At 60.7% G+C, this 25,346-nt stretch overlaps 1 protein-coding gene and 1 long non-coding RNA gene across 6 annotated transcripts; one reads left to right on the top strand and one right to left on the bottom strand.

Annotated features, from left to right (window-relative positions):
- Positions 1 to 206: 206 nt before the first annotated feature.
- On the bottom strand, positions 207 to 6,945 carry LOC140625461 (uncharacterized). 2 transcript variants are annotated; one of them, XR_012024796.1, is made up of 5 exons: positions 6,421 to 6,945; positions 6,002 to 6,244; positions 4,818 to 5,825; positions 928 to 1,823; positions 207 to 517 (listed from the first exon to the last, which is right to left on the bottom strand). It is a non-coding gene; the product is annotated as an uncharacterized lncRNA (long non-coding RNA). The 2 variants fall into 2 exon arrangements; XR_012024797.1 differs by having other exon boundaries at positions 5,077 to 5,825; positions 6,421 to 6,944.
- Positions 4,164 to 16,818, top strand: SLC4A3 (solute carrier family 4 member 3). Of its 4 annotated transcripts, none has more exons than XM_072812731.1 (22): positions 4,164 to 4,289; positions 4,486 to 4,648; positions 5,241 to 5,521; positions 5,654 to 5,769; positions 6,061 to 6,260; positions 7,770 to 7,918; positions 8,059 to 8,239; positions 8,707 to 8,842; positions 9,255 to 9,438; positions 9,867 to 9,966; positions 10,447 to 10,631; positions 11,312 to 11,537; positions 11,700 to 11,918; positions 12,269 to 12,417; positions 12,597 to 12,791; positions 13,260 to 13,478; positions 13,720 to 13,809; positions 14,273 to 14,439; positions 14,897 to 15,150; positions 15,413 to 15,582; positions 15,734 to 15,907; positions 16,530 to 16,818. In XM_072812731.1, exons 1-22 carry the CDS (start codon positions 4,239 to 4,241, stop codon positions 16,605 to 16,607), a joined length of 3,687 nt encoding a protein of 1,228 aa, XP_072668832.1. In that variant the 5' UTR covers positions 4,164 to 4,238; the 3' UTR covers positions 16,608 to 16,818. The 4 variants fall into 4 exon arrangements, with proteins under 4 accessions (XP_072668832.1, XP_072668831.1, XP_072668833.1 ...); XM_072812730.1 differs by having other exon boundaries at positions 6,034 to 6,260; XM_072812732.1 differs by lacking the exon at positions 4,164 to 4,289 and having other exon boundaries at positions 4,510 to 4,793; positions 6,034 to 6,260.
- Positions 16,819 to 25,346: the final 8,528 nt, after the last annotated feature.

The raw sequence follows: 25,346 nt of genomic DNA, 5'->3' as shown, positions 1-25,346 counted from the left end.
CAAGTGCCCCCCTCAGTGCCCATCACCCAGCCACCCCATCCCCCCGCCCACCTCCCTTTCCACTACCTCTTGTTTGTTTCCCAGAGTTAGGTGTCTCTCATGTTCTGTCTCCCTCACTGATATTTCCCACTCCTTTTTTCTCCTTTCCCCTTTATTCCCTTTCACTATTTTTTTTATATTCCCCAAATGAATGAGACCATATACTGTTTGTCTTTCTCCGATTGACTTATTTCACTCAGCATAATACCCTCCAGTTCCAACCACGTCGAAGCAAATGGTGGGTATCTGTCGTTTCTAATGGCTGAGGAATATTCCATCGTATACACAGACCACAGCTTCTTTATCCAGTCATCTTTCGATGGACACTGAGGCTCCTTCCACAGTTTAAGGGCCTGTCTGCTATGCGGGTCATGATCCTGGGGTCCTGGGATGGAGCCCCATGGCAGCCTCGCTGCTCAGCGGGGGAGCCTGCTTCTCCTCCTTCCTGCCGCTCCCCCTGCTTGTGCTCATTGTCTCTCTGTCAAATAAATGAATAAAATCTTAAAAAGAGAATAAGAAAAAAGTTTATTTCAGTAATCTCTACACCCAGTGTGGGTGGAGCTCGAACTCACAACCCCCGAGATCAGGAGTTGCATGCTCTTCTGAGTCAGTCAGGCACCCCGAATAAATAAAGGAAAAAAGATCGAGGAGTTGGCGAGGAGTGACGCAGTAAGAGGGGCAGGGACGGCCCAGGCCTGCTAATAGGCTGGCCATGCCCCCACGGGCTTGCTGCCGGTGCCCTGGTAGTGGTACCACTCATACTTGCCGCCCGCCTGGCCCGGGGCCTGGACCCAGGGCGTCTCCCCGACTCCATCGATCAGGATGCTGAGCTGCCAGCAACAGCTACTCTAAGCTGGAAAGGAACTGATAGAAGGAAATAGTGAGTACCAGGTGGTGTTTCGGGGAGGAGCCGAGAGCTAGGACTGAGGACCAGCCGGTCCCGAGAGCCGCGCCCGCAGAAGCACCGCCGCCGCCTCAGAGGACCCGCACGCCCCCACTCCCGGGCTCGCACAGGTGCACATTGCTCACTTCCGACTTCAGCTCTTGGGCAGGCGAGTCAGCTTGATGGAACCAAGTGGTGTCTGTACCCTCACCTCAAGGGAGTCCCGCGAGGGGCACGGGGCTTCGACCTTGGAGAGATGGTACTCATGGGACGTGACCAAGGTGTAGAGGGTTGGCCAACGTTTGGGCGGCCGCAGATGAGAGACATCCTCTCCATCAGTCTCGTCCCCCACATGCTTGATCCCAAGACAGCGATTCCGGGGAACGGCTGCGAGAGGAGCCCACCCCCACAGGGCTCCTGGCGCATTTGCGAGGACCCCAGAGGATGATAGGCTTGTGTCTCCACATGGGGGTAGTGTGGTGGGATGGCTCCTGGGCTCTTGGACCTACGGGACAGACCTTGCTGGTGCTGTATGTGTCGGGCCAGCGTCCTGGGCCTCAGCATGCAGGGTGGGGGTGCTCACGCCAGGCTGGGCCGAGGAGGAGGGTGCGAGGGGGGCACTCCGGGCTTCTACCTCTGTTGTCACCTTTCCTGTCCCATTCTCCTACACACGTGGCAGCCATCCTTTGTGTAGGCGAGCAGGCCTCTTGTCACGGAAATAAAGACCCCACTGGGAGCACTGTACGGGGGCCTGATGATTACAGGTGCAGGAGAACACAACTGGAAAGGCCTCCCGGAGGCCAGGCTCTCCGAGTGGTAACGCTGAAAGCGGGCGCTGACGTCCGAGGGGATGAGCTGGCGTGAAGCAGCTGGTGGCCGTCAGCATCTCCTCCAGCTCCACCTGCAAGGAGACACGACTCGCAGCATCTGAAGGTCCCTGGAGGGGGATATCGCCCCATCATCCCAGCAACGGGGGGATAAGGGGAGGGGCTTCCAAGGCTACAGCCCAGAGCTGCCCACTCCGGGTGGGGTGAGAGGGTCCGGGAGGCTGGGGGGTCCGGGAAGATGAGGGCCTGTGCTCAGCATGCTCCCCGGCGAGGGCAGGGGCCTCAGACGCAGGAGTCACGTGGGGCTTTTAAGGCAACGGCGTGCAGGGCCCAGTAAGTTTGGCAGGACCCTCCCCAGGTTACTGTCCAGTGGCTACTGCGCAGCTTTGTAGCCCAGAGGCCAGGGGCCAGGGTCATGAGGAGGACCAAGGTGTTGCAGGTAGACCCGAGAGAGTCCTTTGCGATGTTCCCCACTGCGAAAGTCTCCAAGGCTCCCCAGTATCTCTCTGGAGGTGTAAACACTCCTCAAGGTAGAGACTTGGAACCGAGTCACCTGGCTCGGAATATAAAGGTTTGGGACGGTGTCTCTGCTGTCATGAAATAACCACAAACTCAGTGGTTTAAACCACAGATATTTATTATCTCCTGCTTCTGGTTCTGGAGGCTGGAAGTCTGAGATCGAGGTGTCAGCAGGGCTACGTGCCCTCTGCAAATGCGAGAGAAGGACCTGTCCCAGCTTCCGGGGGTTCCTCGGCTTGCGGTGTCCTGACTCCATCCTCCCATGGTGTCCTCCCTGAGGGCACGTCTGTGTCCACATTTCCCCTTTTCATAGCGGCACCAGTCATATTGAAAAAGGGAGCCCACCCTGACCCTGTATGACCTCACCACAAGGTCTCTAACTAGGCGATTTCCATATGAGGAACCCCAGAGGTGCCCGGGATCAGAACTTCAACACATAAGTTTGGTGGGGACATAATTCCATCTGTAACACATGGGTCTCGCACCCCGAGTTCTGGGGCACAGTTCACACGCTCCACTTACACAGCTAGTGACTCACCCTGCGGTCCTGACTCATTCGCTCGGCGCCCTGCGAGAGGGGGAGGCCAAGCACATGTCCTTTGGTGTTAAGAGGTGGAGGGGGGGCAGTTAAATGGCTCGGGCTCCCACAGTCACCTTGTATACACCCCTGATGCCGGATGGGCAGCCTGCTTCCCAGCTGTGACCACGGCAGGGTCACGCATGTCTGTTGTGGGGAGGCCGACCTGAGTATGGACAGGGCCTGGGGCGGCGCAAAGCCAGTGGGTGTTCTCAGACCCGAGGTGCCCTCCTGGTCTCCCCTTGGTGTGGCTTTGAATGTAGAAAATCTTCCTTTGGGGTTGAGCTGAGACCCAGATGAGGGCCGGGGTGGGAGTGTTACACGCTCAAGGTCACGGGGTGAAACCTGCTGCTCACGCAGAGCACCATCACGTCCAGCACCCTGCCTGTCCCCCACACCCCCTCTGCAGTGTGTTTCCCTCTCTGAGCTGTCCACCTTCATCTGCCCCCACATCCTCTTGTCTTCCCAAGGACTCAGGGACCTGGCCTCTCTAGGGCCTTAAGGCATATTAAGGACGTCGCCTCGCGCTAGGGGCCCCGTTTCAGCCAGACACCAGAGGATCAGGGTGGCATCCCGCAGGTCCTTGCAAAGACCTTTGCCCTTGGAAAAGGAGGTGTGAGCCCAGGGGGTGGAGGGTGGGAGGGGAGGTGTGGACCCTGAGCTAGGGCTGGAAGCACCCGGGAGCCCAGTCCCGCTGCAGGCCGAAGGAGGGGGAGCCGGAGGGCAGGTAATGCGCCAAGGTCGGGTGCGGGGGCGCCCACCGCGGGCAGAAGCAGGCGTCCACGGCGGGAGGGGCGCTGCTCCCGCGCCGGTGAGCTGGTCCGCTGGCCCGAGGGGCTCGCGCCGGGTAGGGGGGTCTCGGGGCTCCCGCGGGGGGGGGGGCAGCGAAGTGGGGGAGCCGTCCGGGGATCGTGCGACCGCAGGGCCGCGCTCCCGTCCCCGCCCGGCGTGGGGCGCCCCGGGAAGGGCCGGCGGGGGGGCGGGGGGGGCGCGGGGCCGCGCGTGGGGCCGGCGGCCGGGGCGGGGGGAGTCGCGGCCCGCCCGCTGCCATTGTGCGGCCGGCGGCGGAGCTGCGGAGCGAGCGCGAGGAGGTGGAGCCGGCTGCGGCGGGCTGGGCGCCTGCGTCTGTCCGCTCGCGGCCGCCGCTCGCTCGTGGGGCCCGGGGAGCGCGCGGCAGGGCGATGGGGCGCGGCGGCCGGCGCAGGCCCCGCGCGCGCCCGAGCCCCGAGGTAGCGCGGGCCGGGCCGGGCCGGGCCGGGGCGGCGCGGGCGTGGCGGGGCCTCGCGGGGCGCGGGGCGGGCTGCTGACCCGCGCTCCCCCGCAGGGCCCCCCGCGCGGCCCCCGCAGCGCCCCCCTCTTCTCGGCCGGGCCGCGGGCCCCCCAGTGAGCGGCGATGGCCAACGGAGCGATCCCGCCGCCCGGGGGCGCCTCCCCCCTCCCCCAGGTGACGGCCGCGCGGGCGGGGGGGGCGGGGCGGGGCGCGGGGGGCGGGGGGCGCCCGCGGGGCAGGCGAGCCTCGGGACCCGGGACCCCGGGACCCCCGTCCCCCGAGCGCCTTTGGGATTTCTCGGCGGGCGCCGGCGGGTGGGGGCGCGGGGGCATCGGGCCAGGGTCCTTAGGAGACGCCCGCGAGCCCGCAGGTCCGGGTGCCCTTGGAGGAGCCGCCCCTGAGCCCAGACCTGGAGGAGGACGACGACTTGGGCAAGACCTTGGCTGTGAGCAGGTTCGGGGACCTCATCAGCAAGCCCCCGGCCCGGGACCCCGAGAAGCCCAGCCGCAGCTACAGCGAGCGGGACTTTGAGTGTGGGTAGCCCGGGGCCCCCAGGGTGGCCGCCCTCACCACCATCACCTTCATTGCCACCATCACCGTGCTCACCACCGGCTTGGTCACCCAGTGCCATCTTGTGCTGGACGCTGTGCTGGACGCTGTGCTGGGCCACCATGCCATGTTAAGTCATCCTGCCTCACTCACCCATCGCCTGTCCGCCCTCCAGGGGAGCCGGGCCCCAGACACAGGGGAGACGTAGGCAGAGGACCCGAGGCCCACCTCGGTGACCTTCATCTTCCCCACCATGGCTGTGCCCTAGCTCGCCGCTCTCTTGTCCCTGCCCCCTCACCTCCCTCACCTCTTCCCCGTACCTCCCCCCGCCCTTGCCGTGTCGTGGCCTCCCACACCCCCCAGGCCCCGTTCACGACTCCGGACTCCCGGTCCCCCCTCTGCCAGGCCTTACCAGTGGCTGGACGTGGACACAGGTGTCAGGGGGAGCCTGGTCCTCCAGGAAGGACTAGGGTGACCTTGTGTGAGGCCCTGAGCTAGAATAAGGCGTGTACCCCCAGGGTGGTGGGGGGCCCCCTTGTGCTGTGGGGACCCCAACCGGCTCTCCTGCACCCCCAGTTCACCGGCACACATCCCACCACACCCACCACCCGCTCTCGGCGCGCCTGCCTCCGCCCCACAAGCTGCGGCGACTGCCCCCCACCTCTGCCCGGCAGACCAGAAGGAAGAGGAAGAAGGAGAGAACCTCGGCTCCCCCCTCCGAGGGGACCCCTCCCATCCAGGAGGAGGGGGGAGCCGGAGTGGAGGAGGAGGAGGAGGACGATGAGGAGGAAGAGGAAGGGGAATCTGAGGCAGAGCCCGCGGAGCCCCCGCCCTCAGGGTCTCCCCAGAAAGCAAAGGTAGGGGTGTGTCCTTGAAAGGGGACTGGCTTCTGGCGGGTGCAGAGAGGACGCAGCAGAGGGGTCCGGGCTGCCTGGGGGTGCGGGGGCTGGGGCGGCCCAGGGACCCAGGGCACCTGCATCTGTCCCCAGTTCTCCATCGGCAGCGATGAGGAGGACAGTCCTGGCCTCTCCGGGAGGGCCGCCTGTGCCAAGCCCCCGGCCTCGGGGGGCCCTGGCTCTGACAAGAGCGCCCCACTGGCAGTCAGGTACTGGCCTCCAGCCGCAGCAGGCCCCAGGCTCCCCGGGGTCCCCGGGGACTGTCCTGGGGAGGAGAGGGGAGGGGACAGGGATGGACCAGGAGGAGAGAGAGGGTGTCCCGGGGGAGGGGGTGGGGGGCAGTAAGATGGGGGCGGGGAGGCGGGGGCGGGGGGAGCGTCCTTCTCCGCCCAGGAGGACTCCAGGACCCCAAGCTGGGGAAGGGCGAAGGACCCCCCTAACCTGGCCCGTCTCCGCCGTGGTTCCCCATCAAGTCCAAGGCTGCCATGGTGCCTCCTCAGCTCCTCGAGCCCCCGGGCGCGGGTCCCCCGAGTCGCTGGAGAGAAGAGCCGGCCCTGGAGCCCGTCGGCCAGCTACGACCTGCGGGAGCGGCTGTGCCCCGGCAGTGCCCTGGGCAGCCCAGGTGGCCCGGAGCAGCAGGTGCCCACCGACGAGGCGGAGGCCCAGATGCTGGGCTCCGCGGACCTGGACGACATGAAGAGTGAGTGACACCCTGTGGCGACCCCCATGGCCCACCCCTTTGGGCGCCCCTCCCGGGAGGGGCCTTGGAGAAGCTCTGTGCTCTCCCCAACCCAGCGCTGAGTCCCCTCGGCCGTATCCCCATCTGCTGGCATATGGCCAGGGAACGGGGAGCTCACTACCTCACCAAGCCGTCTCTCTGGCTGCCAGAGTTGAGATTTCACTTCGTGACACCTCTGCCCTTCTGTCCTGATTCTGTCCTCTGAGTCACCCCCTGAATAAGGCAACCCCCTCCTTCCACGTGACATTTGGGGACATTATATCCCCCACCCCCAAGGCTTCTCTTCTCAGGGCAAACTCTTCTTTGTCTTCTTCATGCCAGCCCCCTGAGGGTGAGCCACTCTTCCAGGTCCTGCTTCTCCCTACATTCGGGGGGGCGGGGGAACCCTGCTTCTCACACCACCCTCGGCCGGGCCTGGCTGTGATCTCGGCACATTCCTTCCATCTTATCAGCGCCCTGGTTTCTGTACCACCTGTCATCACCCACGGGGCTCGGTGCCCAGGCCGGGGGCATCACTGACCCCACCTCCCTCCCCCTTGGAAGCATGGCGTGTGGGCGGGGGTTGGTGGGGAGGGCTTGGAGCTCAGTACGTCATGGAAAGTTGCCAGGGCCTGAGGACAGGGACAGGAACAATCCGATGGCAGCAGTGGGGGGGGGGTGGTCAAGGGGGAGGGCGTGTTTACAGACTCAGGGTGGGGGCTGGAAGCAGCAGGGAGCAGGCCTGGGGCTGTGGGAGGTCAGGAGGCTCTGGTTGAACAAAGACCACTGGTCCAGGCTGCCACCCTTTAGGAGAGCCAGGGCTCTGGGAGACAGCGGGCAGGGGCCAGGGCTCGGCCGCTGGGAGAATGATGAGCTTGGTGGAGGAGGCCGCAGAGCCCAACAGGCCGCCGGGCCCTGGGCCTGGGGAGGCCGAGGGTCGGGGCCCTTGGATGGCCCCAGCCCCCAGCACGCGAGACTCTCTGGCCTCAGAGGACTTGGAGATGTTGGTGCTGGACCTTGAGGACGGTGACCTGTGGGAACCCCCCCAGGGCCAGCTGAGCCCCGTGGCAGGGGGACCAGCTTGTGAGTAGCAGGGCAGCTGGCCTTTCCGCAGCTGCTGGCCTGGACGGGCAGGCAGGGAGGAGGGGACGGAGCGCTGCCTGAGCCTGCCCGTTGTGTATCTGCGCGGGCGACGTGGGCGCTGAGAGCGGGCACCGGGCAAGTGCTGGGGGCCTGGTGACTCGATGGAGGTGGTGGCCCCAGAGCGAGAGGCGGGGGCCGTGGGGCAGGGCAGGCAGCGGGGGCCGTGGGCTGAGTTGGGGTTTGCCTTTTGACAGCGGCTTGGCCAGTGGCCTCTGACGTGGCCGTGCTGGACCCCGTGGTTGTGTAGACGTGGCCTCTGGCTGGGCAGAGCAGGGGGCTGGCGGGGTCGGCCGTGCCCCTGAGGCCCCCAGCCGGACCCCTGGGACCAGCCCCCCGCCTTGCCTGCAGGTCACCGGCTGGAGGACAACCCTGGCGTGCGGCGGCACCTAGTGAAGAAGCCGTCTCGGACGCAGGGCGGCAGGGGCAGCCCCGGTGGCCTGGCCCCCGTCCTGCGCAGGAAGAAGAAGAAGAAGCAGCTGGATCGGAGGCCTCACGAGGTACAGGAGGCTGGGGTGGCCCGGGCCCCTCTCCCCTGTCCTCCCCAGAGGCTCCCTTCCCCCCGCTGGAGGCCGCTGACGGCCGGCTGCACCCCCACCCCCCGGGCGCCCAGACCCTCACCCTGGCGCCCTGGCCCTAGGTGTTTGTGGAGCTGAATGAGCTGACGCTGGACCGCAGCCAGGAGCCCCACTGGCGGGAGACGGCGCGCTGGATCAAGTTTGAGGAGGACGTGGAGGAGGAGACGGAGCGCTGGGGGAAGCCCCACGTGGCCTCGCTCTCGTTCCGCAGCCTCCTGGAGCTCAGGAGGACCATCGCCCACGGTAGGACCATCGCCCTGCGGGCCGGCGCCGGGCCCTGCCGCCTTCACAGCCCGCGGCGTTGGCCGCAGCAGCCCGGGCAGCCCTGGGACCTCCCCACCCCCCCCGGGGTCCCGCGCCCGGGCCGGCCTGGCACGTCGGCTGCCTGCGTGGCCGTAGGCTCCGGGCGCGGGGCTGTGCCGCGGGGACCCCCACAGCACCTGGCCAGAGGAGGCCCCAGGCCACGTGCCGCAAACTAACAAGGGACCCCCCTCCTTGGGTTTGGGGGGGCCGCGCCCTTGCTCTTGTGCCCCTTCGCACATCCCCCCCCCCCCCCGCCCGTGTGGCTTGGCTGTGCCGCGTGGCGCTGCGTGTCTGCCCGTGCACGTCGGGCGCTTGGCTCCTCCGGCCTGTTTGCCTGCCCTCGGGGAGCAGGGCAGCTGGGGTGGCTGCTCCCCTCTGATGGGACCGCCCCCCCGCTGTGCCCCCAGGAGCCGCCCTCCTGGACCTGGAGCAGACCACCCTGCCGGGGATCGCGCACCTCGTGGTGGAGACCATGATCGTGTCTGACCAGATCCGTCCGGAGGACAGGGCCAGCGTCCTGCGCACCCTCCTACTGAAACACAGGTGCCGGGGCGGGGGCGGGGGGGCTGGGAGGGGCCTTCCGGGAGCACAGTCTCCCGTGGGGCCTTCTAGCCTCAGCCTGAATGACCCAAGCCACGGGGATCTCCCTCCTCGCGCGCGTTTGGACAGCACCAGCCAGTAGACGGTTCCTCCTTACACTGGGCGGGGGGGGGGGGGGGGGGGGGGGGCGGCGGGCGGGGGGAGAGGCCCTGACCCTCCACCGCTCAGCCCCCAGGCTGCCTTACTTGCAGCTGACTTACTTAAGGCCTATTTCTAGTTCAGGGCAAGCCAGGGACTCAAATCCAAGTGCCCTGCCAAGTATGACAGATACCTAAAAAAAAAAAAAAAAAAACAACAAAAACCAAAAAAACGCCTCTCTCCCTAACCTGCCTCGCCCCCTCTGCCCTCTTCACAGCCATCCCAATGATGACAAGGACAGCGGCTTCTTTCCCCGCAACCCCTCCAGCTCCAGCGTGAACTCGGTCCTGGGGAATCATCACCCAACCCCCAGCCACGGCCCTGACGGGGCGGTGCCCACCATGTCCGATGACGTCGGGGAGCCAGCCCCACTCTGGCCTCACGACCCCGATGCCAAGGAGGTCAGTCGCCTTGCTCAGACCTGGGCTGGGGAACTGAGGGGGCTTCTGGTTTCACTGGAGGCCACTGATGGCTTCCCTGCGCCGGTCAGGAAGGTCGGGTGCCTGGCACCATACGGGGCACGTGGGGGGATCTGTAGCAGACATGCGTGGAGGCCCCTGCCCTAAAGAGATGGAAGGTGTGGATGGGATGATGCAGCAGATCCACGGGACCCGTTTCTACCAGACGGGGCCGGGGTGGTGGGGGGCAGCTTGGAGGAGGCGGCCACAGCCCGCGTGGTCTCCTCCTGACGTGGGGCACATCATCGACGGTCCCTCTCCTGGCCGGGGAGGGAGAAAACGGCACAGGCCCAGGGCTGGAGCAAGGGATGGCAGGGCCTGCCACGGCCTCCGGTCAGGGTCCCAGCCCTATTCCAGTTCTGCGTCCTCAGAAGCCCCTCCACATGCCCGGGGGAGACGGTCACCGGGGAAAAAGTCTGAAGCTGCTGGAGAAGATCCCCGAAGATGCTGAGGCCACTGTTGTGCTCGTGGGTGAGGAGGCAGGGGGCCCCCTCCCCGGGTGCGGGTGCTTCCGCCGTGTCTGCGGGTCCTGGGCTCTGGCCTGCAGCTTCTCCTTCCAGCCCCAGCCAGGCCCCCGACGACATGTCCCTCCTGCCTTTCCCGACAGCCCGGCGTGCCCCCACCCCAGCTCGCTCTTTCACGGTCCTCTGCCTGCTTCCCGTCCAGCGTTCCGCTCTCTTGGACTGCTTGCTAGTCCACGTAGCACTTTTGTGAGAATTAAAAAGAAATGCTTCTTCTTGGAGACTGTTAACTTTTCACCTCCTGGTGAATCATAATCAATATGTGAGCGTATACGCGAATAGGGTTTCCTTAGAATGGGGTTTCTTTGTGCAGTGCACAGCCTGCTCAACTGTACGGCGTGGCCACAGGTGTTTTCTCCGGGCCCAGCCTGGACGGATCCTCTTTGCCCAGTGCCCCCCAGCCCCACCCCGTGCCTTACTCTTCCCCCAGGCTGCGTGCCTTTCTTGGAGCAGCCGGCGGCAGCTTTTGTGCGCCTGAATGAGGCTGTGCTCTTGGAATCTGTGCTTGAAGTCCCGGTGCCCGTTCGCTTCCTCTTTGTGATGCTGGGTCCCAGCCACACCAGCACTGACTACCATGAGCTTGGGCGCTCCATCGCCACCCTCATGTCTGACAAGGTGGGTCCTGCAGACCCGGGGCCGGGTTCTCTGGGCCCATTCGCCCCCGGGGCCTCCTCTTGCCCTGTCGCTCACCTGCCCGCCTACACTGGCGCCCATGGGTGCGGGGGCGCGGGAAGCCCTTCTGGGTGGAGGCTGTGCTCTGGGGCAGTGGGAGGGGGAGCTGTTGGCTGAGGGGAGAAGAGGGAGCCCTGGGCTGGGCTGTGGGAAGAGGAGGTGGCTGATGGGGGAGAGAAAGGCCAGGCCCCCAAGTTTGGATGAGACATGAGACTCGACGGGGGCGCTGGCTGTGTTGTCCGTCTCCCCTGCGGCTGCCCCTTGGCCTGGACAGGAAGCTCCCGGAGCTGGGGGGTTGTTGGAAACACTAACTGACCGACCTGTAGGGGTGAGAACTCCAGTCTGGATGGTTCTGGGGGCCCCTGTGGTCGCCCCTGTAGTCGTTGCATCGTGGAAAAGCCTGGAAGCTCCTGGAGGAATAGAAGGCCCTCGGAGGTTCAGGGTTGTGGCCCGTTGCCAGCCGGCAGGGACAGGAGTCAATGTTTTGTTGACAATCGCACTGGATCCGTGTACGTGGCCAGACGTCCACCCTGCCTCTGGCTCTGTGACGGCCCAACGCCTCCTCCCGGAAGCCCTCCAGGGGCTCTCTGGGCGGCTCAGCCCTTGCCTCTCCTGCCCCCCAGCTGTTCCATGAGGCCGCCTACCAGGCAGACGACCGGCAGGACCTCCTGAGCGCCATCAGTGAGTTCCTGGACGGCAGCATCGTGATTCCTCCATCCGAGGTGGAGGGCCGCGACCTGCTGCGCTCCGTGGCCGCCTTCCAGCGCGAGCTGCTGCGGAAGCGGCGGGAGCGGGAACAGACCAAGGTGGAGCTGACCACGCAGGGGAGCTATGTGGCCCCCGGGAAAGGTCAGAGCCTTTGGGGCCCGTACCCCCCGGACCCCACAGCTCATGAACCCAGGCTGTCCTGACTCCCTAACTCCTGGGTGCCCCCATGGGAGGGACTGAGCCCGGGACTCCCTGGCAGGAGGGGTGGGTGGCCTGTGCTCCAGCGGCCCCTTGTTCCCCCAGAGCTGTCTGTGGAGCTGGGTGGCTCCGAGGCAACCCCCGAAGATGACCCCCTGCTGCGGACTGGCTCGGTGTTCGGGGGGCTCGTGCGGGACGTGAAGCGCCGGTACCCACACTACCCCAGTGACCTGCGAGACGCCCTGCACTCCCAGTGCGTGGCAGCCGTGCTCTTCATCTACTTCGCCGCCCTCAGCCCTGCCATCACCTTCGGGGGGCTGCTAGGTGAGGTGGAGGGGGGGCCAGGGGAGGGGACCCAGTGTCACCTGCAAGTCTGTGGTCACGGGACCTTAGTGATCCCCTCAGGGTGCTGATGGGTGAGTGGGGATAGCCTCCAGCGTGACCGTCTCAAAGAGCTGCTGGTCAGGGGATCTAGAAAGTGAGAGGGGGCAGGAAAGGTGCAAGGGGTGGGGGACCTGTGATGACGGGGTGGGGGTGCTGAGGGGGCTGGGCTGGTGGTGAGGGAGCTGGGAGGGATGGGCTGCTCTGTTGGAGTTGGGTCCCCAGGTCAGGGTAAGCTAGATGGAGACGGGGGGCCGGGCCAGGGTGCCCCCGCTGACCCTCGTCTGTGCCAGGGGAGAAGACGGAAGGGCTGATGGGCGTGTCAGAGCTGATCGTGTCCACGGCGGTGCTTGGCGTCCTCTTCTCCCTGCTGGGGGCCCAGCCGCTGCTTGTGGTCGGCTTCTCGGGGCCACTGCTGGTCTTCGAAGAAGCCTTCTTCAAGGTGACCGCCCCCCCCCCGGGATCTCAGGTCCCGTCCCTCGGCCCAGGCGATGGGTCCCTGCGGTCTCTCCCCCGCTCCCCCTGTGGAGCTCACCCCTGTCCCTGCCCGCCCGTCCCCCGGGGCCCAGTGTCCCCCGGGCAGCCCGCTGTGGGTAACCGCACCTCCCTTCTGGCCTCCAGTTTTGCCGATCCCAGGACCTGGAGTACCTCACCGGCCGGGTGTGGGTCGGCCTGTGGCTGGTGGTCTTCGTCCTTGCCCTGGTGGCCGCCGAGGGCAGCTTCCTGGTCCGCTATATCTCACCTTTCACCCAGGAGATCTTCGCCTTCCTCATCTCGCTTATTTTCATCTATGAGACCTTCCACAAGCTCTACAAGGTGGAAGTCCAGAGAGGTCTTAGGGGAGGCGTGGGGGGGTGCTGAGCAGCACCCTGGGGAGGAGAGCGTGGGAGGGGGCGGCATGGAGCCTTGGGAGCAGAGGGTACAAGGAAGAGGGCTCCGCGGGTGTGGGCCTGAGGGGTGGGAGCCCTGGGCAGGTCAGAGCTGAAGGGCAGGGAGTTGCATCAGAGGGTATAGGTTAGAACCCCAGCAGGGCTGCACCATGTGAGGGTGTGGGGCACGGTCAGCGCCATGGGGCTCCTTCTGTAGGGGGGTGTGTCTGTGTGTGCACATGTGTGCATGTGCATGCGTGTGCGCGTGTGATGTAGTTGGATGTCGTGGAATACTGTTGCCTGGTCAGGTACGTGAGGGGTCAGTGCGGCCTCCTCACAACTGTATGAAATCAGGCTGATAAAATTAGGGTCACCTGCCCAGGTGAGTGCTAGAGCAACCTTGTAACCCGCACAGGTGTTCACGGAGCACCCACTGCTGCCATTCTACCCCCCCGAGGGGGCGTTGGAGGCTGGGCTGGAGCTGAACGGGAGTGCCCTGCCCCCCACCGAGGGGCCACCCGGCCCCAGGAACCAGCCCAACACGGCCCTGCTGTCCCTCATCCTCATGCTGGGGACCTTTCTCATTGCCTTCTTCCTGCGGAAGTTCAGGAACAGCCGCTTCCTGGGTGGCAAGGTGCGTGGTGGGGAGCCCCCATCTGGAGTTCTCCAGGTCAACCTGTGGCCCTAAACCAAATTGGTGCAGTCCCTCCCGGTCAGGAGCTCCAAAGAGGTTTAATCAGGCCGGGGTGCCCTCTTGAGCTGGGCGGCACCCCCGTGGGATTTCGAGGGACCAGCTCAGACCCCAGAGAGTTGGGAGTGTGAGTCTCCTGCCCTCACTTCCACCTTCCGCTCCTTTCCCCCGTGGCCCCCTCAAGGCTCGCCGCATCATTGGGGATTTTGGGATCCCCATTTCCATTCTGGTGATGGTCCTCGTGGATTACTCCATCACAGACACCTACACCCAGGTGAGCAAGCCCCGCCTCCCTCCCACCTGGCGTCTTGAGAGGGAGGCCACGACACATTCCCGTTGCCGCAGCGGCCACCATCACGGGTGGGATTCAGCTTTTTTAGTGAAGTAGTGACCTGCTGGGGCCCCGCGGGGTGGGTGGGCTGGGGGCAGCTGAGGAGGCCAGCCAGGGATCTACGTCCATGTAGGGCCCTTGGCCGAGATTCCTGGGGCAGGTATGGGGCTGGGGCCCAAATGACAGGCATCCCTGGGGCTCGGGGAGAAAGGATATCATCCTCTGTCCTCTGTCCTTGGGGGGACTTTGGAAGACGGACAGCTAATTTCCTCCAAACCTGTTCACCTTCAGGTTTCCTGGAACGCTGGTACTGGGAACACAGAACTTGGTGGGAGCAGCTGCTCCGTGGGGTCCTTACCCTGGGGAGGCGGTGTCCCTGAACCCTGTCTTCCTTCCCGCCATGCAGAAGCTGACAGTGCCCACGGGGCTCTCGGTGACGTCCCCTCATAAGCGCACGTGGTTCATCCCGCCCCTGGGCAGTGCCCGTCCTTTCCCGCCCTGGATGATGGTGGCAGCTGCCGTCCCCGCCCTCCTGGTCCTCATCCTCATCTTCATGGAGACGCAAATCACTGCGTGAGCGCTGGGGGACCCCGGCTGGGGCAGGTGGGGGAGGAGCGGGAAGCAGCGGGGTGGTGGCCCGGGAGCACTTGGCCCGGGGCGCGGTTTCCCTGCAGTGCTGTGACGCGGTCTCCGTCTGTCCCCGCCAGCATTTGCAGGGCGGCACTTGGCAGTCCTCGCAACGCTCTGGCAGTGCGTCCTCTCACCCAGTGATGCTCACATGTGTCTCATTTTGGTTAAACCACAATGTGGTGAGACAGAGCATCTGGCTTCGGTGGTGTTTTAAATATCCACACGATGAGGTTTTTAGCTCACATTTGCTTAAATGTGAGAACACCACTTTGGGAACTGGAAAGAGGAAGCTGGCAGATCGTTGGGGGGCGCGCCTCAGTGCCCGTCCTTGCCCTGCGCTGGCCCCAGGGCCGGCCTGGCCTCCCCGCCGCTCACCCCGCTCCCTGGCCTGGCCCCGCAGGCTCATCGTCAGCCAGAAGGCTCGCAGGCTGCTCAAGGGCTCCGGCTTCCACCTGGACCTGCTGCTCATCGGCTCCCTGGGGGGGCTGTGTGGGCTCTTCGGGTTGCCCTGGCTCACGGCTGCCACCGTCCGCTCGGTCACGCACGTGAACGCACTGACTGTTATGCGCACGGCCATCGCGCCCGGCGACAAGCCCCAGATCCAGGAGGTGCGGGAGCAGCGGGTCACCGGAGTGCTCATCGCCAGCCTCGTGGGTGAGGGCACCCACCTCGCCGGGCCCCCGCGCCCCCGTCCACACGTTTGCCTTCTCGTGGTCCCTGTGGCCTTAAATCCGCTCTGTCTCCCAGGCTCGGCTCAGGTCCCTTCTGAGTCTGCAGATGCATCGTGTCCCGTACCCGCTCTGACCCCAACCTGCCCCCGTAACACCCTATGAGCTCTTTACCCCTCTCTGCCAGGCCCGTCCATCCTCATGGGGGCTGTCCGAGGGGTCAGGTAGGTCCGTGTCCCCTCCTCCAGGCCTGTCCATTGTCATGGGGGCTGTGCTGCGCCGGATCCCCTTGGCTGTGCTCTTTGGGATTTTCCTGTACATGGGGGTCACGTCCCTGTCCGGTATCCAGCTCTCCCAGCGTCTGTTGCTTATCCTCATGCCGGCAAAACACCATCCCGAGCAACCCTATGTGACCAAGGTAGGGCCGGGGGCATGGGGGCGAGGAAGGGAGTGATAGGGAGGGGGTCCGAGGGGTTCCTGGACAGAGTGACCTGCGGAGCCGGGTCCCCCAAGATGTGGGTGGGAGCAGGCCGGGCGCTGTCCCGTGAGACTTGAGGCCCATTCTGCAGGTGAAGACGTGGCGGATGCACCTGTTCACCTGCATCCAGCTGAGCTGCATCGCACTGCTCTGGGTGGTCAAGTCCACGGCGGCCTCACTCGCCTTTCCCTTCCTGCTGCTGCTCACGGTGCCCCTGAGGCGCTGCCTTCTGCCCCGGCTCTTCCAGGACAGGGAGCTGCAGGCGGTAAGGGATGCTGCTTGGGGCCCTGGAGTCAGGGAGGCCTGGGTTCCAGTCTCTGCCGCGCCACCCGCTAGGGGTGTGGCCAGAGCGAGTGATGTAACCTCCCGACAGCTTACCTCCATGGCGTTAATGGGCTGCTGAGGGAGTCTACCTTAGACAATCCTTGGGAGGGTGAAGGACTAGTCCAGGTAAAGCACGGAGTGCGGTGGGTTCGGTGGCAAGTGAGCACGGGACGGCTGTGCAGGCTGTGTCCTGAACAAAAGCACGCAGCCGAGGGACACGCAGGGGGTCGAATGGCACTGAACCCCTCTGTCTGGAGCCCTGTGTTTGTGAGCTGGAGGAGGGTTTTGAAAAGTCACCCGCCCGAACGTGGTGCACAGAGGCGGCACAGGAGCCAGGAGACGCCGCTGGGAGTACTGATGTGTGGGCGTTGCTGTCACTGTTACTGTCATCAGGTGGTGTCACTGGGGCAGTGACCGGAGGGTTTTGGCCGGAGGGAAGTGCTTGCGGCTGGGGTCTCGTCCTGGCAGCCAGCGAGGCCTGGGCTGCAGGAGGAGTTGCTGGGGGGCAGGGGGGGTGGGGGGAGTGCCTCCTCCCCGCCCCTCCCACCCTCTCCTCTCTGCAGCTGGACTCCGAGGATGCCGAGCCCAACTTCGACGAGGACGGCCAGGATGAGTACAACGAGCTACACATGCCCGTGTGACCCCCCACTGGGGTGCCCCTCAGAGACCCTGACACCTTAGTGATCCACACCCGGGCCCGGGGCCGGCGGGCCCCTCATGACCCAGAGACGTGCGGGAACCACTAACGCCGCGGCCCGCGGACTCTGCCCAGGGCCCTGACCTTGGCGTGCCCGGGCCCTCGCACAGACCAGACCGGCACAGGCTTTGAGCTCATTATAACCACACTCCGTGTCTTGTGTCCGCCTCACTTTCTTGGTTCCACCTCTGGTCGGTCTGGTCATTCTTATCCAACTGGAATTAGAAGAATTCTATGTTCAGGGTCATCAAAACCAGGGAGAGAGGCTCAGGCAAGGACAGAATTCTTGGGGCGGCGGGAAGGGAGGGACTCAAGACCACAGAAGGTCAGAGCTGGACCTTATCATTACCCCCCCCCCCCCCCAGCCCTTGCAGGTCCAGCTGGGGAGTGGGGGAGGCTCAAGGTCTGGCTCAAGGTCACCTGCTGCTGATCTACCCCCTGCTGGGATGGGAGGGCACAGGGGAGGGGACAGGGCCAGGTCGCTTTGCCTTCACCTTAGAGAAATCAGTGTCCCAGTGGCTGTGGGGCTATGGGAGGGAATGGAAAATGTTTTCTTTTCTTGATCCCCGGCCTTCTTGAGGAGCAGGGACAGTAGCCCAGTCCCCCAGACGCCAGGGTGGGGCCGGATTTGGGGTCCCTGGCCCATTTTAGTCTCACGGTTTTAGAGTAGCAGCGTGGGGATTCCTGAGGCCACTCCTTGTGCAACAGTCTGTTCTGCCAGAAATAACCTGGGAGGCCTTGAAGAGGGTGCAAAGTGGGAGCCCCTTGCGTCACAGTTGCTAGGCAACCAGTCGCCAAGGGAAGCGGTGGTCCCCGTGTTGCCCCCCGGTGGCCACTGTGCCGCACTGCGGGCCCTGTCGCCTCCGCGCAGGAGTAGCACTGCCATCTGGTGGACCAGCTGGCTCTCTCGGTCCCAGACCCCAGTTCCAGCAAATTCCATGCCTCCTTGGGAGACACAGAGGGGCCAGAGAGGTTCCGGGGAGGTTCCGGGGGGTTCCACGGTGCTGCGGGGCCCTGAGCATCCAGAGCCGGCTTCCCTCGGCCCCACCTGGGCTGGCCCTGCTGCTTTCTTTCTCGATTCCAGTTTCGTCCCTGCTGTTCAGGCCAACAGCTAGAGCCCCAAAGCGGGTCAGCAGGGAGGGGAGAGACCCCTGCGAGGAAAGGGAAGAGATGCGCCCTCCAGAGGTCCCGGGCTGTCATTCAGCTTTCAGCATTCCGTTCCAGCCGTCCCCTGGGTCCCTGGCCCCCCCGGTGGCCTCTGACTCCACCTGGCATTTGGTTGGCTCCCTTGGCCTGTGTGAAGACAAAATCCTTTTTCCTTGACGTTGGCCAAGTCCAGGTGGAACTGCAGAGGAACTGTGCCAGGAGCAAAAGTTGAGGTTAAGCGCAAAAACCTAGAACTCAGACGAGTGCAGAGCAGAGTCTATACGAGATGACAGGGGCCCCACGCCCAGGTGGCCTTGGCCGAGAGGCTTTGTGTGCAAGACTCTGTCCCTTTCCTGAGCCCTGTCAGGTAGCCTGGCTCCACACTGGGCCTTGGTGGCAGCCGGTTTCCCCATTTGGCCTGGGGGATGCTGGGACCCCACAGGAAAGAACCTGCTCCTTCCTGAGCCCCTGAGGGGAGGTGGTGGCTGGAGCCAGGAAAGCTCGGCTCTTCCTTGGACACAGGTTGTCCGTCACCTCTGGCAAATGGCTGAGAATTGGGGGGTGTTGCTCAACTGGGAAGTGAGAAACCAGAGGGTGGGGGCATTTCAAAAGGAATGTGTCTTGGTCCCGGCTGGCGTGTCAGGGTGGCCTTCAGTAAAACTAGGTGCCGGGGCCTCAGAACAGGAGGTGGAAAGATAGAACCAGATCTAACCTCTGGCTAGTGAGCGTGTCACCCAGTGTGGAAGGACGTGAATAAGGCCGGAGAGTCTGGAACCCTGAAGACAACCGCCACTGGCACCCACCTTTACTGCCCCCGAGGGAGGGAAGGCAGGTGCAGGTGCAGGTGCACGCCGGGGTGCCGGGCCCGGGGATTCCTTCTTCACCCAGGGTGGGGGCCTGATGGGGCTCCAAGAGGCCTGTGGAGGTTGCAGTTACCCGAAAGTTTGCCAGGATGGGTAGGTGCCTTGAGGGGGGCAGGGGAGGGAGTGACAGTGGGGCGGGGTTAGGCATGGAGAAGAGAAAGACCAGGACGGTGGAACAGTGGCAAGCCCATAGAAAGGCACCTGGCTTGGCTTGCCCTGGGTGGCTCCATCGAGGACATCTCCTTCCAGGGGAAGGAGAGGGAACCAGCAGGGAGGAGCCCCATCCAGCCCCATCTGGTAGCACAGCTCTGGGGGACTCTGATGGGGTCCGAGGCCATGGTATTTTGGACGGGCCCCGCTGCTACCTGCCTTAGACTGGAAGCCGCTTGGCGAGTGGGCACATGCGAGGTGGGACAGGACCCTTCTAGTAAGGAGAATTGTGGGGCCGTGGGATTATTAGCTTTCTGCACAGGATTACAGTCGCCTCCTGGGCAGCTGCCCAGAGCTCTCCTTCTCAGATGGGTTCGGGCCCCCGTCAGGGCCAGAGAAGTGCTAACTCATTCTTTTACTTTGAGCAAAGAGGGCGGCTGGCACCTCCTCATTCCATGCTGGGGATTCAGCTCACTCAGGATGTCTGTGTCCTCGTGAAAGCTTCTGGCTGTCGGAGCTCACAGACCATCTGCTTGCATTGCCTGGGCCCCTCCTCCAGGGCACCGAACCTGGCAATAATGTGTCCCATTTGGCAGCCCGTGTGACATCTCTTCTGGTATCAGGTGACTCAAATAATGATCATGCCTGTTGACACTTAGAGCTTCTAAAGGGAATTCTGAGTAGCGATGGAAAGGCAAAGCAGGGCTCAAGGACACCCGTGGCGAGCGCTGCCTGTGCAGCTGGTGACGAAGCCCTTGCTGGGAAAAATAAAACGGGTTCTGGGTAAGCACCGAACTGTGGCTCGAATCCGGTGAGGCACATGGGAAACCCAAAGTGAGGAATCTGGTTTCCAGATAAATAAATTCTGTAACTGCCAAAAAGAGAGGACTTGACTGGTTGTGTGGCTCTCCACTTGCGCAAGGAGCAAACTCCAATATTTGTAGGGTTTATTTTCTGGAAGGAAGGCTGAAGATTTTGAGACCTCTGCTGGGATTTTTTTTTTTTTTTTAATCTAGTTGGAAATGTCTCTTTTTATTAAACTTTGTCAAGTGTGGACTAAGCAGACCGCCTTTGGAATGTCCTCTGGGCGTGGAGGCCCTGTCCACTTGGATCTGGGGGCCCTGGAGGAGCAACAGGGAGCTCTTGGGACAGGGCTGCCAGGATCATGGGAGGTGAGGGACAGAGAGGAGGTGGTCCAGCTGGAGAGAGCGGCCTGGAAGCTGCTGGATGACAGTATGGAGAAGGGAGCATTGAGGGACACGTACAAAATGACTTTCATTTGGGGCTCCCTAGCATGCTGTCCTTGGCACCTCGCCCGCTGCACCTCTGGCTCGTGCTTGTCAGTCTTCCCTCAGGGCCATAAGATGGACAGAGACCCAGCCTGAGCCCTTTTTTTGTGTGTGTGTGTGCTTCTAACATCAACAGTGAATGGCGGCTGGTCACAGGGGTGCACGGAGGGCTTCGGGTGAACAGGTGGCAGAGAAAGCAGGGCCCAGAGGTCAAGGATGCTGCCCCATTTAGGGTCCAGTGAAGGCCACGGGTGACACCAGTAGAACTGTTAAAAAATTCTGAAAGTATTTTGGTCCTCATGTTTGTTAGTTTCATTTATAGCTGTCACTTTGTGGTGTCTGTTGGTGACAATATCCCCGAGGTCCAAAGAGGCATCGTGGGTTCCTTCCTGAGGCAGCTGGAGGGAGAGCTCTTGGTGGTGCTGCACCCCAGGCTGATGAGCAGACAGCGGCAGGCGGGAAAGAGAGGGTGCTGCGGGGGCCCCAGGGGCTGCAGCCCAATGCGGGATGGACCGGGTGAGAGATGGCCCCGGGGCTCGGATCAGCAGGAGGCCTCACGTCCGGCTTACGTCCCCTTCCTGCTCCACCAGTGGTTCTTCAATACGCGAATGACAGAGGGCCCAGAGCATCTTCTTCCTGCTGGTTGTGGAGTGCACATCGTATACAGGGAATCCTTTGTTTATTTGTTTTGTAAGGTTTTATTTATTCATGAGAGACACACAGAGAGAGGCAGAGACACAGACAGAGGGAGAAGCAGGCTCCCTGCTGGGAGCCCGATGTGGGACTCGATCCCGGGACCCTGGGATCACGACCCGAGCCGAAGGCAGACGCTCGACCGCTGAGCCACCCAGGCGCATAGTATATAGGGCTTCTTTGTAAGAGTTACCCCAATGCCAGGACCCCTGGAGGCTGCCCTCATTCTCTCCCTTTTTCTCCTTCAGCCTCTGCTCTCTGAGGCCCAGCCCTCATCCCCATTTCCACTAATAGCTGGAAGTCATTTCTCCTTATTGCTTCTCCTCAGTGTAGAAACACAAACACATGGTGTGCTCATTTGCTTTAGAAATAGAACGGGGCCGTGCCCAGTTCTATTCTGCTTACCAGGCAACCTGGAAGGTGGTATGTAGCGTGTTCTGATGTTTGGGCTGATTGGTTGGGGGCTGTGATCTGTGAGGCCCTTCCTGGCCCTGCTAGTCTTGCTCTTCTTGAGGGGCATTGTGTCTCTGTGGCCAGACCATGAGGCTGGGAGTCGGGAGTCCTGGGTTCTAGCTCGGTGCAGGCACCAAGGTGATGACTTCGGTTATGTCCCCTCATCCTTCTGGGAGATTAGGGATTTGGCTCAAGTGCCTTTTCTGTGGACCTGTTCTTCCAACAGACCTTGACTACTGTAGGGGCTGGCTCTGGAGGCTGTAGGGCCATGGTAATCCCCTCCCCCCAACAACCTCTGGGCAAAGTTACGAAGCTTAAGAACATCTTCCTTAGCCTTGCCAGAAAAACAGATCCTGGAGGAGTCTGCTTGTCCATTCCCAGGGGGATTAGAAAGTCAGGGACTGCAGGGTGTGAGGTAGTGTGAGGAGCAGGGCTGAGCGATGATCTTGGACAATGACTTTGGAAGTCACAACCAAATAATCGGGCAAGGCTCTGAGAGAGAACCAGAATTCAATTAGATGAAAGTTTAACATCCTTGAGGCTTGTGCAGTCCCAAGGCATAAAAATCATATGAAAAGAATGCAGGAGTCTTTTTCTTTTTTTAAGATTTTTTTTAAAGTAGTCTCTATACCCAACATCGGGATTGAACTTACAACCCTGAGACCAAGAGTCACACGCTCTATTGATTGAGCCAGCCAGGCGCTCCTACAATGCAAGATTCTTTAGAGTTGGAGGGGAAAAATTTATAGTTATGTACCTTAAGGGTCAAATAAATGCAAACTCCGACGTGAGCCTTGGATAGAGGTTATGGCCCGGACTCTGGTTCGAAGACTAGGAATCAATCACCGATATCTAAGGGAGTGGTCTCCTTGGCTGCCCTCGTCTTTAAGTTAGGAAGTTAAAGACTGGCGATAGGGCTTGACTGGTCATAGGGTCACCTATGTGAGGATCCAGTCAGCATCCACCCAAAAAGTTCCCATTGATGAAAACTACCCTAGTTAAAAGAAAAAAATTCTCTCTATTATGGATAGACATTTTAGTAGTCCAGGGAAAACACAAAATTCAGCACACAGATGTTTAAGGGAATTAAAACTGTAGTTTTAATATTTTCAAGTTAAAGGAACTTGTATGTATATTCTTGTCTTAGCCTGCTGGGGCATCTGTAACACCATACCGCAGACTGGGAGGCGTCTAAACAACAGAAATGTATTCCTTACAGTTTCAGAAGCTGGGAAGTCCTAGATCAAGTCACTACAGATTTGGTGGCTGTGAGAGCCCACTTCCTGGTCCCTACATAGCTGTCTGTTTGCTCACCGTGTCCTCACGTGGCGGAAAGGGTGGGAGAGCTCTCCAGGGTCACTTCTAAGGGCACTAATCCCTCCACCCTTATGACCTGATCATGTCCCAAAGGCCCCACCTCCTAAATATCTTCACATTGAGGGTTAGGATTCCAGTATATGAATTTTGGGAGACACTAACATTCAGCCCGTAGCAAGGATACTCTGTGGACATGAGATTTTACTTTCTTACTTTGCATTATTTTAAAAAATATTTTATTTATTTGATGGAGGAAAAGAGAGAGAGCACAAGAAAGGGGAGGGGGCAGGCAGAGAGAGAGAGGGAGAAGCAGGCTCCCCACTGAGTAGGGAGCCTGACATGGGTAGATCCCAGGACCCTGGGATCATGAACTGAGCTGAAGGCAGGCGTGTAACCATCTAAGTCACCCAGGTGCCCTTTATTTTTATTTTTTAAAGATTTATTTATTTATTTTAGAGAGAGAGAGAGAGAGAAAGAGCAAGAGCAAGTGGGGAGAGGAACTGGGGAAGAGGAGAGAATTTTAAGCAGACTCCCTGCTGCGTGTGGAGCCCATCAGACGCCCAACTGACTGAGCCACCCAGGTGCCCCTGTGTAGAAATCTTTCTAAATTTACATTTAGTTTAAAAATTTAAGAGAATATAAGCTTGACTCTTCTTTGCATGCTTAATTTATTAAATCTTATGAGAGTTGCTTTAGTACTTGGGAAGGTTTGTTAGTCAGATAAAGTACTTAAAGAGGGATGGAATATATTAAATTTATAAATGCTGCTTAAAATGTTAAAGAGGTTTAATTAACTAAGTGTATAAACGGGACCAAACATTAATCAAAAGCCCTCTCAAAGTGATTGTTAATATTTGCTAGACTTATAAATAGGATAATAAGCTTCCTAAGCTGATTTTAAAAGCTGAAGGAGGAGCAATACATTTCTGAATCTCTGTTTTTAATAAATCAAATACTAATCTTCAAGATCCAGGTAGAGCTATGCATAGTCTTTTCTGTGCACCAAAGCTACCCTCAAGGAGTAAAAAACTTTCCTCCAAGCAGTGAGAGGGTCTTCAGTGGTGCAGGAGGGAGCAGGTTGAGTGAAAGTGGAGAAAGGGAAATAACATTTCAGTGTCACCAGGATTGTGTCCTTCCCAGGGTCAGGCTAGTCGGTTCATTACACTCAATTCCAAATTGCTCATGTCTCAGGCAGAGATGAATTAAGCGTATTCTGTGCTTACTGTGTGCGGGGTCAGAATAGCCGAAGAGGGCATTTGGCAACTAAGCGGGGGAGGTCATGGTGGCTTTGGGCCCCTTGCTGCCCTCTCTCCAAGCTCTTCTGGGTGCAGTTCCACTGCTCTTTTAGCTGTCTGTTATTCGTTAAGTCATTTTCCCTGAGCAGGAATAAGGATATTTGTGGGAGAGCCCAAGGTTTTTGTTTTCCAGAGGGGTTTGCAGCCAACGGCCCGTGAATGTGCATCAGTCAGAATGCTTATTTGTACCTCCTAGAAGCCGGTTCTAGCTGGTTTAAACAGTTTAAGCAGAAACAGAGCTGTTGAAAAACCACTCACAGAGCCTTTGGGAAGGGAGGAGAATCTAACTCAGCAGCCATATTGGACAGAGCCACTGTCAAAGACACATCGGAAAGGTTGGGTGAGGCTCAGTTGGAAGAGCGTGTGACTCTTGATCTCTGGGTTTTGAGTTCTGGCCCTGCATTGGATATAGAGGTTACCTATAAACAAACACACTTTAAAAAGTTGGATGAGAAATCTGCTGCCAACACTGAGCATGACTTCAAACTACAGTTTGAGCCCCTCGTGGTGGTTGCCTTACTTGGTATTACTGTCAGAGCTGGCCCTGGATGCCCACCAGAAGGATCCCCCACTACCCTCCTTCCCTGCATGGCCAGCACCTAGCCCATGGTCTTGGGTGGATGCATCTGACTCTCCCAGCCTACATCACATGCCTATGTCCACACTGCAGGGAAGGCTGGGAATGAGAATACATGGCATTTCTAGCTTCTGTGGTGGGAGATGGGCTCTGATTTCCTCTGAGGCTCATGACATTGGTGTGTCGAAGCCAGTTTATAAGAGTCAGTTGTTAAAATTTCATGAACTTGTGAACTGTTAAACACAACCATTATTAAAAAATAAATTACAGTAGCTGTACTTTCCCCTATTTTTCCTAAAAATTACAACTAAAACCCCTGGTCATTATATATAAAAGAAACACAAGAAGACTCTGAGAGGAGAGAAGAAGGTGGACCAGCTTGAAGCCCGAACACGTCAGTGATTTCCTTGGGATTTCTTTTTGCCTCATATTTCCCAAATATGGACCTATAAAGAAGCTTGCAACCCAGAAAGTGCCAATGGGTACAAACAAAAAAATTCCCAAGAAACGTCTGCTCTCTCAAGCCAAAAGCCAGGAAAGGAGCAACATAACAAGATAGAAATCTTCTAAACAGGGGATCCCTGGGTGGCGCAGTGGTTTGGCGCCTGCCTTTGGCCCAGGGCGCGATCCTGGAGACCCGGGATCGAATCCCACGTCAGGCTCCCGGTGCATGGAGCCTGCTTCTCCCTCTGCCTATGTCTCTGCCTCTCTCTCTCTCTGTGACTATCATAAAAATAAAAAAAAAAGAAAAAAGAAATCTTCTAAACAATAACTGCCAAACACCTGGGAAAACTGTGGCCCCATCCTCACTCATGCCAACAAAGGCTCAGTGGGGAGCCTAGATTTACAACCTTGAGAGACCTCAACACCCTGCTGGGTAGGATCATTGAAGGCCAAGTA

The sequence above is a fragment of the Canis lupus genome, chromosome 36 (genome assembly GCF_048164855.1).
Source record: "Canis lupus baileyi chromosome 36, mCanLup2.hap1, whole genome shotgun sequence".
NCBI lineage: Eukaryota > Metazoa > Chordata > Mammalia > Carnivora > Canidae > Canis > Canis lupus.
This window is presented reverse-complemented; position numbering and strand designations above follow the sequence as displayed.

Coding starts and splice junctions, on each gene's coding strand:
- SLC4A3 (XM_072812730.1), top strand. CDS start 4,239: ATGGCCAACGGAGCGATCCCGCCGCCCGGGGGCGCCTCCCCCCTCCCC. Junction 8,240..8,706: donor CAGGAGGACCATCGCCCACG/GTAGGACCATCG, acceptor CTGTGCCCCCAG/GAGCCGCCCTCCTGGACCTG. Junction 12,792..13,259: donor CCTTCCACAAGCTCTACAAG/GTGGAAGTCCAG, acceptor TAACCCGCACAG/GTGTTCACGGAGCACCCACT.